Consider the following 16,345-nt stretch of genomic DNA (forward strand, 5'->3'; position numbering starts at 1 on the left):
TTTCCAAATAAGCACGAGTCAAGAAAATACCAAGCAATAAGAACATAAAAGGGCTACGGACACTTTTTAAAAATTTACTTTTATCGCTTTTATGGATATATAACCCCTTAGATATTTATAATATTTAATGCTGAAGAGAAGCTGTGAGAACAAGACGAAAATCCTTACCTCTTCTCGAGTCTCTCTTTAAGTTGACTTTCTCTTATTCCCTGAGGGTGAAGGCAGTTTAGCAACTCATCCAGTTCCTTCTGACTATCACATAAAAACCTGCAAGGAGAAACACAGAATCAGCAACTCTGAAAACTTACCAAATACTAAGAAAGGGATCTAGGATTGTTGGTGGGAGTTGGGAGAAGAGAATTCCAAACTTGCTCACAAGTAGAACAAACAATTTACTATTTCCATGAGGCCTACTGTTAACTTTATCCTAGAATACCGGAGCCAATGTTTCCTACTAAAATACGAGACAAATTTTATTAAGTTAATTGACACACTTGTCCATACACCTTAAAACAGTAAACTTGCATCCAAAAATAAAAAATGAAAGGTCATTAAACCAAAAGCAATCATAGGAAAAACAGTTAATGCAATCACGAAATAAAAGGGACCCTCTCAAAACCTAGTTCCCCACTTAAAAGAGAACTGACAGAAAAGCAGATCAATGGCTATGTATACAATTTATATTCTTTAATTAATAAAGATGAAAATCCTAAATCTATTCCCAGATTGAAAAGCACTTCCAACTCAATGTAAGATCTATCCCAGAACATATACAAAGTTACATTATAACGGGGAAATAAAATTCCAAAGCTTGGAACAAATATATTCTTACCAAACAAAATCAAGCCTGCTTTTAAAGCAATGAGTTTACATATCCAAGAAATCAAAGTCATACAAAATGATCTTAACAGATAATCACTGATATCACTATATTAAATATTTTCTTAACATGAAAAAGGAAAAAGAAAGAGCAACCCGATAAATGCTCACATTACCATAGATTCTGGCCTTGTTTGGGTATGGTGGTCTCCACAGCAACTTCTGTTGCTGGTCCAGGTTGTGTGTTCAAGCTTGCATTTTTGCCTAGGTTTGCTTTCTTACCTAAAAAAAATTTAAACATTAGGTTAATACAGTAAATACCCAATTCCTCGTTTCAAACCTAAACAGGACAGTGCCAAATCCAACAGCTAATAACACAGATGCTGCCTATTAAATACATCCAGTGTACAACAGGTGTTAATTTCTCTTAAATAGCTTACACAGAGCACATTGAGATACTCTCTATACAGCTGAAGAGTTGCACAGTTCAAAGTTCAGAGTATCACAACTTAGAATGGAGCAGGATGACTGAGTAACTATATCAAAGCAAATAATCCATTTACTCTTTGTACGTGAGGCTTAGCACAAAGGCATTTATTTGTGGATTTTTTTTTTTTTTTTTTTTAAAGATTTTATTTATTTGACAGAGAGAGAGACAGCCAGAGAGGGAACACAAGCAGGGGGAGTGGGAGGGGGAGAAGCAGGCCTCCCAAAGAGCAGGGAGCCCAACGCGCGGCTCGATCCCAGGACCCTGGGATCATGACCTGAGCCAAAGGCAGACGCTTAACGACTGAGCCACCCAGGCGCCCCTATTTGTGGATGTATTTAAGTAGGGACAAGTGAAACACAGAAACTAGTATAAACTTACCGCTGGAGGATTCAAAATGTCAAACACGATGAACTTTTTTCTAAGCCAGCTCCTATATACTACTAGGACATAATACAGATAGATCTTAAGGCAATCTGTGAGGCCTCACCTAACACTATAATTGGTTCTGTCCCCTGCTCCCATTCTCTCCCCTTTAACCTGTCGCACTTGCCCTGCACTACAAACACATCACCCTATTAGTCTTCTGAGTCAGGTGATTTTAAAGAGACCCTGCCATGCTGGAATGAGAGAACATGAAGTAACAATACCCACCAGGATGCACTAGAAGTGAAGGGATGGAATGCCCATTTTCTCTTGGGAGCTAGAACTATGGAGACCTAATTTCTAAGGACACCCATTAAGCTTCTGAAAAACATCATAAAATCAAGTCTCTCCTCCTGCTGGAAACTCTCCCCCAGGTCTAAAGATCCTGACCGTACATTTACTGCTCTCAAACATAACTGTCCTCATGTGGGTATTTACAAAGTCTACCAAAACTAGATTTTTCTACTAAAGTGCTACAATCTAACACTTAATATTATTAACATAGTTTGAAAAGGCCTTCAGGCGCCTGGGTGGCTTAGTCGTTGGGCACCTGCCTGCTTCTCCCTCTCCCACTCCCCCTGCTTGTGTTCCCTCTCTTGCTGTGTCTCTCTCTGCCAAATAAATAAGTAAAATCTTTAAAAAAAAGAAAAGAAAAGAAAAGGCCTTAATTGTGAAACTTCGGGCTACATATTAATTTCCTTATTTAACAATTTTGTGAGTTTTAAGTTTGGGTTAGGAGTTTCTTTAAAATGAAGGAAAACTGGGGTGCCTGGGTGGCTCAGTCGTTAAGCGTCTGCCTTCGGCTCAGGTCATGATCCCAGGGTCCTGGGAATGAGCCCCACATCGGGCTCCCTGCTCCGTGGGAAACCTGCTTCTCCCTCTCCCATTCCCCCTGCTTGTGTTCCCTCTCTCACTGTGTGTGTCTCTGTCAAATAAATAAAATCTTAAAAAAAAAAAAAAAGAAGGAAAACTGCTTTTAAAAAATTTCTTAAAGAAACATAATGATCTAATATTTGAGAAGCAATTTTCATTAGGTCACAGAAAGCAGAGCTACGGGGCACCGCGGTGGCTCAGTCAGTTAAGCGTCTGCCTTCAGCTCAGGTCATGATCCCAGGGTCCTGGGACTGAGCCCCGCATCAGGCTCCCTGCTCAGCGGGAAGCCTGCTTCTCCCTCTCCCATTCCCCCTGCTTGTGTTCCCTCTCACTGTGTCTGTCAAATAAATAAATAAAATCTTAAAAAAAAAAAAAAAGTACCACTAGAAGCTTGCAGATCATTTAACCCAGTGGTTCTCCATAGGGAGCCAGGCTGCCTCCCAGGGGACATGTGGCAATGTCCGGAGACACATTTGGTTATCACTATTAGCATCTAGTCCGTTGAGGCCAGGGATGCTGCTAAATATCCAGCAATGCACAGGACAATCCCCAACTATAAAGAATTATCTTGGGGTGCCTGGGTGGCTTAGTCACTTAAGCGTCCAACTCCTGATTTTGGCTCAAGTCATGATCCAAGAATCGTGGGATTGAGCCCTGCGTCGGGTTCCGCACTGGGTGTAGAGCCTGCTTGTGATTCTCTCTCCCCCTCTACCCTTCCCCAACCCTTAAAAAAAAAAAAAAAAAAAGACTGTAGACCTACATAGTTGGAAACGCCTCATAGAGTATATGTGTGGTTTCCTTTATTCACAGAACTATGTGTTAGATCTGTGGGAAAGAACTATAAGACATTTAACTGCTAAAACTCTGTGAAAGACCTAATAGTCAAATTTTTTTAAATCTCAGGCATTGGCCAACAATCTGTACAATTCTAGGGTGTGATGGTTTAGGGGTGAATAGGATTTGAACTCATTCACATTGAGAACCAGGCAGATCCAGGCTCAGACCCTAACAGGGCCCTGAAGTAAAGGCATTGGATCCCAAAGATTACAGGGGGGGAGTTTTTGAAGTATGTCCATATTCAAGTGGAGATCGAAGAAGCCCAACCGAAAGAACTCTGGACTGACAGTGACAACTGTGGATTGAACAAGTTCTTTTTAAAAGGGCTATTTTGAAGATTATGATTCTGACTTTGGAGGAACTACGGTGATTAGCAGCAGAAGGAATCACATGTAAAATTCCTTAAATAAAAATTTATTGACTTAAAAAGAAAAAAAAAAAAAAAGAATGATCTGACCCAAAATGTCAATAATGCTGAGGTTGAGGAAACCTGACCTAACCTGACCATTTGTTTTTTTTTTTTAATTAAAAATTTTTGTCATTTCTTTCTTGAAATATTACACATACAAATGTTGCAAATGTTACACACAATGTTCAATGTATATATATCCCTCAAGAAAATATATATATACACATTTATAAAAGTATAATTGTGTATTTATTTTACAAATCAAACACACCCATGTAACCAGAACCCAGGCCAAGAAAAAGAACATCAGAGCCCCTTTATGACCCTTTCTCGGTCATTTATTTTTAGCTAGTTATTTGCTATATTTCCCCCTCACCAGAATTTTAGTTAAATGACATTCAGGACCTTATCTGTCTTGTTTTCTATCTTGTATCACAAAACATGAAAAACTGGTTAGCACACATGAGATGCTCCGTACATACTGAATAAATAAATTCTGAAAGTGGAGGAAAAAGATGTGTAACTGTCTTCTTAGCCCTTTACCTCAATTCCAACCATTAAGGTACCGACAGAGAGACTTCCAAGAAACAAAGTTTGAAGACTACTCATATAAAATCTAATACCCAGGGGCACCTGGGTGGCTCAGATGGTTAAGCATCTGCCTTTGGCTCAGGTCATGATCTCAGGGTCCTAGGATCGAGCCCCACATCGGACCTCCCTGCTCAGCCAGGAGCCTGCTGCTTCTCTCCCCCTACTCCTGCTCTCTCTCACTCTCTCTCTCAAACAAATACATAAAATCTTTAAACAAAAAATCTAATACCCAAATACCCTAATATTCAAGCTCTTTATCTTTTCACACTACATTTGGAACAAAGCTGATAATCAAATGTTAGTTTCCTTCCCTCTTCAATGCATTTCACATCCTCCCACCCCCCTCAAATACATCTACCTAAGGAGACAATAAAGAAACTTTGCAAATGGAAAAAGTGACTAAGGAAAGACAGTCCTTAATAATGATCCTACTCAAGGAGAGTGAAAGAACTGACAGATATACATACTACGGGGACAGTAATCCTCATCAGGAGAGTCTGCACGGTCTTTGCGGTGATTGAATCGATAGTCGATGCTGTCATGTACCCAGCCTTTTTCAATGAACAATCCTGGAACTTCATCTGAGAAGAGCCAGTACCTATAAATCACAACCATATATTAATAAAATAATGACAAGATCATGAGCATGGGATGATTTTATTGTTGGGGGGGATGATTACAGAGTATCACTGAACGTTCAGACTGATACAAATGATAAAGTAAGGCCCAGGATACCAATATTTTTGAAATTTGAGATTCGCTTCATATCTGTAATTTTTATAACTTCTAATATTTCTCTACTTTAGGTTCCACACAATGTACACATGTAAAATATATTACCATTTCTAATGACCTCTATTTGGATTGCATTTCACCTATCATAATATAGGCTTCATAACTGTGGTATCTTCAAGAACAGGGTTGTGTCTTATTTAACTTTGTAACTCTAGCATGTAGCACAGAAAACATTCGATAAATGTGTGATGAGCAATGGTTTCCAAAATCCATACACAGAATAGCTTGTCTATTCTAAGTACTTTAGAGAGTTTCATAACTAGGAACAATACAATAACCCTAAAAGATGACAAAAATTAAGTCTAATAACGTACCTGTTATGGTTTCGATCTGTACCAATAGGAGTCCTACGCATGACTAGCTTGGCCTTGGCAATTCCTTCCTGGAAAGCCTTCTCAGCAGCTGCTTTGTGCTTTCGTATTCGTTCTTCTTCAGCTTCGCGTTCTAGTTTCACTGGTAAAGATCCAAAGAATCAACTAGATTTTTTCTAATAAATTCTATTCTTACAAGTTAAATAAAATATGGAATAGAAAGTATAAAAGAGACTTCCATCAAATCTTAGTTTCCTTCTCCTAATTCTGATCTGTTGTAAGAAATGACATGCGGTAAGGCAGCAATTTCTCTCTTTTTTTTTACGGATTTGAGAGAGCGAGCATGAGCTGGAGGGAGAAGGCCTTGGGGAGAAAGAGAATCTGAAGCAGAGTCTGTGCTCAGCGCAGAGCCCAATGCGGGGCTCAATCTCATGACCATGAAATCATACCCTGAGGATCACGACCTGAGCCGAAACCAAGAGCCAGCTGCTCAACCAACTGAGCCACCCAGGGGCCCCTGTAAGGCAGCCTTTTTTTTTTTTTTAAAGATTTTATTTATTTATTTGAGAGAGAGAGAATGAGAGAGAGCACATGAGAGGGGGGAGGGTCAGAGGGAGAAGCAGACTCCCTGCCGAGCAGGGAGCCCGATGCGGGACTCGATCCAGGGACTCCAGGATCATGACCTGAGCCGAAGGCAGTCACTTAACCAACTGAGCCACCCAGGCGCCCAAGGCAGCAATTTCTATCTGGTTCTCCTATGTCCTTTGAATTCTGGTCATGCCGCAGCTATCAACTCAATGAAAATTCTTTTCTCTCCAAAATTTAAGTTATTGATTTTAATAATTATATTAGTTTTATTAATAGTTTAAAATGGAACAATAAAACAGTCCTTAAGGGAGACCTGGGTGGCTCAGTCAGTTGAGCATCTGCCTTTGGCTCAGGTCATGATCCCGGGGCCCTGGGATTGGCCTGTATCAGACTCCCTGCTCAGCAAGGAGTCTGCTTCTCCCTTTCCCCCGCAACCACCCCGCTCGTGCTCTCGCTCTGCTCTCAAATAAAGTCTTTTAAAAACAATAAAATAAAAAAATAAAACAGTTCTTAAATGGAATTAATTGATCCTCAAAATGATCAGAATGAATAAAACCAGAATAGCTATTTCAAAATAAAACCTATTTCAGTCCTGAGGAATTTGATTGTAATTCACCCTTGGTGACAAGAAAAAAAGACATGAGAGGGCAAAGGCAGGCAAGCACTTGTGCATAAGAGCAATCACTGCATACTGAATACCATTTGGGGAGTTATTCAGCAAGTTACTACTGTTAATGATGAAAAAAAAGTTTGGGGGCGCCTGGGTGGCTCAGTCGGTTAAGCATCTGACTCTTGGTTTCAGCTCAGTTCATGATCCCAGGGTCGTGGGATGGAGCCCTGTGTTGATTCCCTGTGCTTGAGATTCTCTGTCTCCCTCTCCCTCTCCCTGCCCATGCTTGTGCGATCTAAAATAAATAAAATCTTAAAAAAAAAAAGTTTTTATCAACTTACTTCTGATCATTCATTATATAGGGTGTATTTCATCCAGACAGAAATTTCTCTCAACAAGAACAGCCCAGTAATCTTGCCTTTTAACTTTTTCTATAACTGTAACAAATTTTAAAACACAGCACTACTATTTACAATGCCAGAATGTGTAACACTGATCTGATGAGAACATCTACATTATGGTGAGAATCTGGAAAATACATCAGTCTAAATATGCTACTTTAAAAAATTAAGACAAATCTCATTTATTTAAAACCAACATGATACTCGCTACCTTTAACAAAGTTCACTCTCCTGAATGGAACTGTATGTTTGCAACAGTGATTACAGCAGAAATTAGTACAAAGCTAAACAACACAAACAGTAATGGCCAAATCACAATCAAGGAAATGTTCTTTCTCTTATGGCCACAAACAAAAAAACCACCTAGGGCAAGTCATCAAAAGAAAACCAAACTTGGCTCTGGAGGTTACAGCACTGAACTACATACTGAACAAGCTGAACTAACCTTGGCAAAATATTAACATTCTTTCTCCCTTATTTCTCTGTATCAGTAAGAGTATCAACATTGCCTTTCCTTTGTCCTATGTTGAGATAAATATAACACACAGAGGAACACTTCAGAAACTCAAGAAGTCATTACATTTCAGGTAAAACACAGCTGCAGTGTGATATATACACAAAGTTAATCTACATGCTATTTTACTTGGAATGCAATATATGGTCTTTAAAACTGAAAAGTATGTATATGTATCTATGTGAAGACATTTCAATGGCCTTAGGTAGTATAAACTAGAATCTGTTTTAAAAGAAATTATTATATATTCATGAAAGAACTACTAAAGTTATTTCTAGGTATCTAGGATCCAACTTTGACAAAAAAATGGTTTTTACCATCTTCACTTTATAAGCTGGAAATGTTGATATGGTTGGAAACTATAGCAGTGACCAAAATAGTTTAAAGACCAAAAAACCCCAATAAACTTAGCAAGTTTACGGTGGGTAACAGCGACTCTGAAACTAAGTTTGTGTATATTGTAAGACTCATCAAATAAGTAAATACTGGTATTGGTGGGTGCTAGGGTTCTCATGATTCATGAAAGGAGATACAAATATAGAATGAGGGACAGCAAAGCAGAACCCTTGAGTGGTATTCAGGCATAAAAGGAAATGAGGTACTGGACACATGCTACAACATGAATGAACCCTGAAAACATTATGCTTAGTGAAAGAAGCCAGACACAAAAGACCACGCATTTATTATATGATTCCATTTATATGATATGTCAGAACAAGCAAATCTGGATAGCTAAAGAATATAGAGGGTTTGTTTTTGAGAAGATGTATTCTAAAATCGTGATGAAAGTTGCACATTATCTGTGAGTATATTAAAAACAATGAGTTATGTTATAGACAGACAAGTTGTATGGTATGTGAACTATTTAATAAAGCTGTTTAAAAAATGTTCAGAGGGGCGGCTGGGTGGCTCAGTCGTTAAGCATCTGCCTTCGGCTCAAGTCATGATCCCGGGGTCCTGGGATCAAGCCCCGCATCGGGATGCTTGCTCAGTGGGGAGTCTGCTTCTCCCTCTCCCACTCCCCCTGCTTGTGTTCCCTCTCTCTGTCAAATAAATAAATAAAATCTTAAAAAAATAAATAAAAATTAAAAATGATCAGTTCTGGGGTGCCTGGGTGGCAGAGTTACTCAAGCATCCAACTCTTGGTTTTGGCTCTGGTCGTGATCTCAGGGTTGTGAGATCAAGCCCCACAACGGGCTCTGCGCTCAGCACGGAGTCTGAATTTCTCCCTCCCTTTCCCTCTGCCCCTCCCTCTACACACTCTCTTTCTCAAATAAATAAATCTTTTTAAAAAAAAGTTCAGATTTGATGGTGCTATCAAAGCCCCAAATTTTTACATTCTTACATCATAATAAGGGAAATATTAATATCTGAGTTGGCAACTGTGCTGAGGGCTTCAAATACCTTGTCATTTAAGTGTTACAACAATCTTAATGAGCACAGAAGGACACTGAGGCATAGATAAGTAACTTGCCCAAAGATTACAGCTAAGTCAGAGGTAGGGTTTAAAACCAGCCCAGCAATTCCCAAGTCCTATATTCTTTCCACTATGTCTATTTGTGATTTTGGTCCTTCACTAAATCCAGAGAAGATGCCACCATCACATTAATCCAAGTCAAACCATCATTAGCTGCAGAAGGCCAGGCTGCACACTCCCATTGGAGTATTACACACCCCGCGGGGTCTGGGCTACCGCAACCCGAAATAACTGAAGAGTTAAGACAAATAGAGCCTCTACCATTCCCTTGGCAATTTCCTTCCTTCTACTATCTTCTAAAGGCTTTCCCTTCTGCTCTCAACACAAGGTTTTACCTTTCATCTCTCTCTCCTGGATTTCACGCTCCTTTTTGGCCTGGATGGCGAGCAGCCGCCTGCTCTTCACGGCACTGATCATGTCTTCGGCTCCCAGGTCTACCTGGGGCTCAAACTTCACCACCTCTTTTTTCCTATCAGGTTTGCCTAGCCCATTCTCCTCTTTTCCATTTTCCTTGTTTCTGGCTTCCATTTCTTTCCTCTTTTGTTTCTCTGCTCTCTTCTTATCATTCTCTTCCTTCAGTACAGCAAGCCGTTCTTTCCACAGCTCTGCAGACATCTGCTGTCTGGTTTCCATGTGGTCCTGCACAGAGTACGTCATGAGGATGCGGTGACAGAGTGCGGTAAGGATCTGGAGCTTCTCTTCTGATGTTAATTCAAAAAACTCTGAGGTCTCCAGCTTCTCTAGGAACTCATCTTGTACCTCATTGTCCTCAAATGGTGCTGAATCTTTATTGTCATCTGCGTCGGAGCCCTCACTTTCTTCCTGAACGTCAGATCTGCGCAAACAGAGCCGCACCAGCTCTGAAACAGAATGGAGAGTCAGCGGGATTTCTGACAGCTTCATTCCCAATTCACCATAGTCTTCCGCTATTTCGTCCTGTAATAAGGTCTGTAAGAGGATGACCAACACTCTATTCAGGTATAAAAAGCCGCCTTTTTCTGCACTCAAGGCTTCCATGAGAGACACAGCAGTAATGGGATACTGAGCATCTGGTAAGAGTAGCCCCGAGTAACAGCTCAAGAACTCCACCACCATGGCCACATCCCCAAAGAGTGTGTTGGGTAGCCCTTCAGGGGTATCCACCAATCTAAATGCTGGAAGGCTCTTGCCGGTTAACTCTTGGTCCTCGTACCTCTTCTGTTTTTCTAGTTTCTCAAGCATTTCTTTCTCTCTCCGTTCCTTGGCTTTCTCCTTCAACTTTTCTTTCAGCTCCTCTCGTTTCTTTTTCAAATATTCTTTGCGCTGCTCTTCAGACATAGAGGCCCACCGCTTTTTGTGCTCTAGAAGCTCAAAGCGTTTTTGAACAATACTTCGCAGCTCTTCTGGGAGACGAGCTCTATCTTCACTAGAGAGAAGACGAGCTGTTTTGGAGATAACACAGGACAGGGCACTCTTCTTGTCCTCCCTGTCTTTGTTTTCTTTGTAGTAGGCTATAAGGTGTAGGGCAGCAGGAGGCAGATGTTTGTGGGGTTTACTAGAGGACCTGGCTGTACCCCCAGAGTTCCGTGGGGCTCGTGTCATCTTCTGAGTGCCTTTGGCCATATCCAACAAAGTCATCTGCTTCATTTTGGTTTTAGGAGTCTTCAAGCCCTTTTTGGGAGATTTGGAATTACCTGTAGATTTCTGTCCATTAAGGATGCCTTTGCTTCTGCCCTTCGCTTTCAAAGGTTTATCACTGTGCTTCCCCGATTTCTTGGCAGGTGGGCCCTTCTTAGGAATGTGAAAGTTAGCATGTAGCTTGTTGGGTGACATCATCTTCATCACTTCTTCCAAATGTTCTTCTGGAGATTTGGAATTTTTGGAGTTCTTCACTTTGAGTGGCGAGCCATTCAAGGATTTCTTCAAGTGTACATGACACCATAACTTGGGGTTTAGTGGTGAACTCAGAGAAGAGTTGTCTGTCTTGGATTTTTTTGAGGGCTTCCTGTCTGGGGATCCAGTATTCTTCCTCTTAGTAGAAGGGTTGAGAGTCATGTACTAGAATTTAAGAACAAGAGCAAAACTGATTTTAAAAACTAATTTGAAGAAGCAATATTTAAGCATCATACAGGCCCTCTTCCCCAGCTATCCAGGTAAAGCTATACATTCATTTCTGTCCACAGACACTATGTCCCTGAAGAAACAAAAACATGAATGTTAGCTAATGTTTTGGCCACATCAATACAAAATTCTCTTGATACCCAGACTTAAAAATCTATACTCTAAAATTAGACATTTTTGCTATGTAACTAGTTTTCTGTTACCATACAGTGCTAGCAATTCTTAAACACTTTAATGAAATCTGTGAACCCTTTCCCCAGAAGCAACACACAAAAATCATGCATACAATTTCAGAGGGCACGCACGGATCCCAGACTGAAGATACCTGATCTAGATAATGGCAACATCTAAGGAGTTAATCAAGAACCACTCTGGATTTCTAAGCCTTTAACTCTGTTCCAACTGGGAGCATTATATGCTTTTAAGTAGAAAGTATACTACTTTAAGTTTTTTTGTCTAAATGCAGAAGCATATTTTATTAAAAATACAACAACAACAACAACAACAAACCACTGCTCACAAACACGGAGCCCTCCTGCCCCTGGCCCTGGCTCCTCAAACTCCCCTTTGTTCTCTCCCCACACATCAAGAATTCATTCCCCCATGAATACATTATTAACTGTAAGCCCTCTACATTCTCAATCTCATACACTTCTCTTTCATGGTCCCTCACAACCTTCAAATTCACTCCCTCTAGTAGCCCAACTCTACAATCCTTTAATCCTGCCAGAACCTTACATCCATTAATTCAACTACACTTTCCCCATGCTCACTTCCTTGTCCTTTTTACCCGCATTAAATTCCAGTCCGTTGTTATAATCAGTCTTACATAAACCTATGCTTCCCTTGTCTCTCCTGCTCTATTATACCGAGCTACCCCTGGCCTGAACATGTTCAGCTTACCCATGACTGGAATAGAAGATACAAAGACAGTGTGTGACCTCACTCTAAATTCAGAACCAGGTACCTCAAATGCATCCTGAATGCCACCCAGTAATGACGTGATATTGTCCCTTAGTCCATTCACTTCCCTCTCCCCTGGACACACATCTCCTGCCTCCTCAAACCTCCACCATGTCCTCCTCACACAGAATTAGTTAACAGGCTAGAACCCAGTCAACTTGTCATAATACCGTTGTTTCTGTTGAAGTGTGTGTTTAAAAAACAAAAACAAAAAAAACCAACTGCTGATTTTGGAACTTTCAAGAATGTAATTACAAAGAAAAAAGCTAAACCAAAGACTAAATGAAATACTAACCAAGCAGTGAAAAAGTAGAGCCAATTTCACAAAAATTCAAGTGAGTAGGAGGGAGACTAGATAACCTCCAGAAGATGTGATTTCTGTTACCAAAAGCAACTAAGCACAGAGGACACTTGGAGACTTGAACCTAACTTGAGGTTTCTGAGTGGGAAGGATGAACTTCACAGAATCAACATGGAAGCAGCAGGTCAGCACAAGAGGACACTGCAGGCAAGGAAGCAGCTACAGACTACTGAAGACGAAATCATGAGCCCCTTGAAAAAGGTGAGGGAAGTGCTACGGCGAAAGTAATCGCAAAGTGGATATGGAGGAACACCTACGTTCCTGTTGGGCATAACCAAACAGGTATGGCAAAATTTAGTAAGTTGTACTGCAATGTCCAATAAGATTTAAACATTACGGATATAATCATCAGACCAACTCACAGAACCGAGGCAGCCCGAGTAGGAGAAATCTGGTCTGCAACAAATGGGCGGACTACACCTAACATCCTTCTGGCTGTCTGTAACTTCAAAGGCCTACCTGCCTTTTAAGGACGACAGGCAATTACAGATTATTGTTCCTCCAGCTGGCTGTTTTTGCTCCCCAATTATCGTCCTCAGTATTGGCTGACAAAGAGGTTTCATAGTTTACGGAATATAAACAGCACCTCTCCATAACTCGGGGGATACTTTCTCCAGAAGCAGAATTTCCTAGTTCTGTTTCCCCAGAACTAGATTTCAAAATGCTAAAATGAATAAGCAAAGATGACTTATGTGAGACTCTCTCCTGATGGGACAGTAATGGTAGCAATACTCCAAAGAGAACAGTGTTTCAGAGATCACCCTACAAATCAAAGAAGAAAGGCCCAAAGCTACCCCGGCAGAAATCAAAGACAAATACGTGCCTTCCAAAAGTTAACCATCCTCTTCAACTAGTCTTGGAAAATCTTCAGAGTATAGAGGTTGATACTTCTTCTAACGCTCAGGATAACAGGCTATATTTAAAGTCATTCTAAAATGAAATTTATCACTAAAAAGGAGACTAGTGTGAGACTATGTTTCATTTTTACCACTTTAAAAAGGTATCTTTTAATAGGGTCTATTAAAAGGGCCACTTCTTAATTTACCGATTCTTTTTCTATTTAAAAGTCACTCAAATTTTCGTAAGGTTCTTTAAATTTCTTCTACTTAGAAGCATTATATTATGCAGAAATGAAGTAAGGAAAAGCTGGGATGGCTTAGCCATAAGAGGGTCCAGCAACCTATTTTTATTTATAAGGTGTGTGTTTTTTTGCCAAACCACACCATATAATTTTTTTTTTCTTAAAAATGAAAGAAATTAACTCACCCAACCCCCTCCCAACAGGCCAGCTCCCCGCTTGAGCAGTCCTTCAGTAACTGGATCATCTCAGCATAGGGCATGCTGGGCAGTCACAGCCAAATGGGAGCCGGCATGGCTGGACTCAGGGGGATCTGAAAAAGTATAAAACCACTTATGTGCTAAGGGTCTCCCCTATCCCCCATTCAGCATAAGTAATCTACCAGTGTAGTGCACAGGGAGGGAGAAAAGAATGGACACCGAAATAGCAGTATTGTGTGTAGGTTTTAGACAAAGGCCCTTCCTAAATGCTAAACAGGAACGAAGTATTTATGAATGACTCAGCAACTACAATTCTATACCTGGTTCCCTGTCACCTGAAACAAACCACCACCACGAATAAGGAAATCTAATAAGATAAAAATGAAAAAACTTTATTTATAGCAGCTCATTCAGATGCTAAATATAACTTAACAGTAAGCAGTAAAAACCCTGAATTGGAAAACTTTGGCCATCTATATTCTGATTCTTACTCCACTCTTCTCATTCACCCAAGGAGCCATGGTAGCATTTCACGGCAACCTTCACACAGCGGGCTTGCCTCAATCTCCAGATGTCTTTATCAGCCAATGTGCAAAATACGTTGCCATAAAATAGGTTTTAAGTGCTCTTAAAGTTAACATAATTTATTTTTTAAAGTGCTTCTCTAACTCATAAATAAAATTCAAGAGGCAAATTATTTAAAGAAAAAATTTAAACCATAAACACTTAGTTGAAACATTAGAAGAGATAAGAAACATCTTTAAAAATATTTAATTAACATCACTAGTAATGAGACAAAATTACATCATGTGCCTTCTGATATGATTCACTAAGAAGAACACATCAATCCTGTGGTATTTCTACCCCAAATCCATAGCCTGAAAACAATCATATGGAAATAACCAATTGAGAAGTATCACACAAAAAAAAGATTGGCTTGTATTCTTAAAAAAGTCAAGGTTCTTGAAAGACAAAAGCTGAGAGATGGCTCCAGATCAGAGATCAGTCTCCTAACAAGTCACAAACAAGGAAGTATAATACATGATACTACACTGGATCCTACTAAAACCAAACCAGTATTTTTTTGGCTTAAAGGGCAGTACTGGGACAATTTTCAAAATTTGTGTAAGGACTACGGATAATACTAGTGTTTCAATGCTAACTTCCTGATTTTGCCAACTGTACTGTAGTTACATTAGAAAATATCCTTGTCCTTGGGGTGCCTGGGTGGCTCAGGCAGCTAAGCATCCGACTCTTGGTTTCGGCTCAGGTCATGATCTCAGGGTCATGAGACTGAGGCCTGCAATGGGCTCTGAGCTCTGCCCGGAGTCTGCTTGAGATTCTCTCCCTCTCCTTCTGCCCCTCCTCCGATGCTCTCACGCTCTCTCAAATAAATAAGTAAAATCTTAAAAAAAAAAAAAAAAAGAAAAAGAAAATACCCTTGTCTTTAGGAAGCATATTCAAGTGAAAGGGCATTCTCAGTGGCTCAAAAAAATAATTTGTGTGTTTGAAAAGAGAGAAAATAATAAAACAAATGTGGTAAATGCTAACATCTGAGGAATTCACTCAAAGGTGTACAGAAGAAATTCTTCATTGTAATTTGTCTACTTTTCTGTATGAAATTATTTCAAAATAAAATGTTCTCAAAATGCATTAAAAACCCTATTAAATCAGTCCAAATTATGCCAGGATTCCAAAGGTCTTAAAAAAGTAGTATTTAGTTGTTACATCTCTATCCAAAAGCTTCCCTACTAGGATATACCAGCCTGAAATAAGTGTTCAAACACCATAGACTAAGTAACAAAACACTACAGCTGCAATGTATTACCAAAGGGCAATGAGCCAAGATGGCAGATTTCACCTTAGATGACAGTTATCACACAAATTCCTTGTAAATCATTCCAAGTCATTATCCCTAAACTCAACTGTCGGTTGCATTTTTCTCAACAAATGATACTTCTTAAAGAGATGAATTCACTAGCCACATACCTATTACACCTATGCTAGATATTACAGAACATAAAATGAGTAATTACATTCAAGTAATTTATGTTCTAGAGTTTACAAGACCACAAAGACACTCTCATCATCACATCAGGCCCTATTCAGATAACACTCCAACTTCCAAATCTCTAAATAACTTCCTTCTCTCCCACCTAGGATCCCCATCAGTCCTTTCCTTAAACTACTGCTCAGAACTTGCTTCTTCTCCAGGTCTTCTCCAGGTCTCCTCTCTCTCCACAGCAGCTGCACTTGGCAGCCTAGCAGAACATGAAATTCTATGAAAACCAAAGAGAAGATGAAGAGAGAAAAAAAAAATTTTAAACCTATTGCCTTTGGGAAAGGCAGATCGTATGTGATCAACTTGAATCCTCAATGCATTATTTAAAATTTCCTTTAGATGAGGAAAGAATCCAAAACACTGTTTTATGGTCTACTTATCCGTGTCTTTCCTGTATTCTGTCCTGACTGAGATACTCTAAATTCTTTTTTTTTTTTTTTTAA

General features: G+C 39.8%; 1 protein-coding gene across 1 annotated transcript in view; it reads right to left on the reverse strand.

Annotated features, from left to right (window-relative positions):
- The window catches only part of BAZ1B (bromodomain adjacent to zinc finger domain 1B), a 70,502-nt gene that overhangs the window by 23,650 nt on the left and 30,507 nt on the right, over nucleotides 1–16,345 (reverse strand). The window contains exons 7-11 of the mRNA XM_032430725.1: nucleotides 9,474–11,175; nucleotides 5,552–5,690; nucleotides 4,910–5,040; nucleotides 996–1,101; nucleotides 169–267 (exon numbers count right to left, since the gene is read on the reverse strand). Of these exons, the coding sequence (XP_032286616.1) occupies nucleotides 169–267; nucleotides 996–1,101; nucleotides 4,910–5,040; nucleotides 5,552–5,690; nucleotides 9,474–11,175 (2,177 nt within the window). The remainder of the gene's footprint in view (nucleotides 1–168; nucleotides 268–995; nucleotides 1,102–4,909; nucleotides 5,041–5,551; nucleotides 5,691–9,473; nucleotides 11,176–16,345) is intronic.

Source organism: Phoca vitulina, unplaced genomic scaffold (assembly GCF_004348235.1).
Source record: "Phoca vitulina isolate PV1807 unplaced genomic scaffold, GSC_HSeal_1.0 scaffold45, whole genome shotgun sequence".
NCBI lineage: Eukaryota > Metazoa > Chordata > Mammalia > Carnivora > Phocidae > Phoca > Phoca vitulina.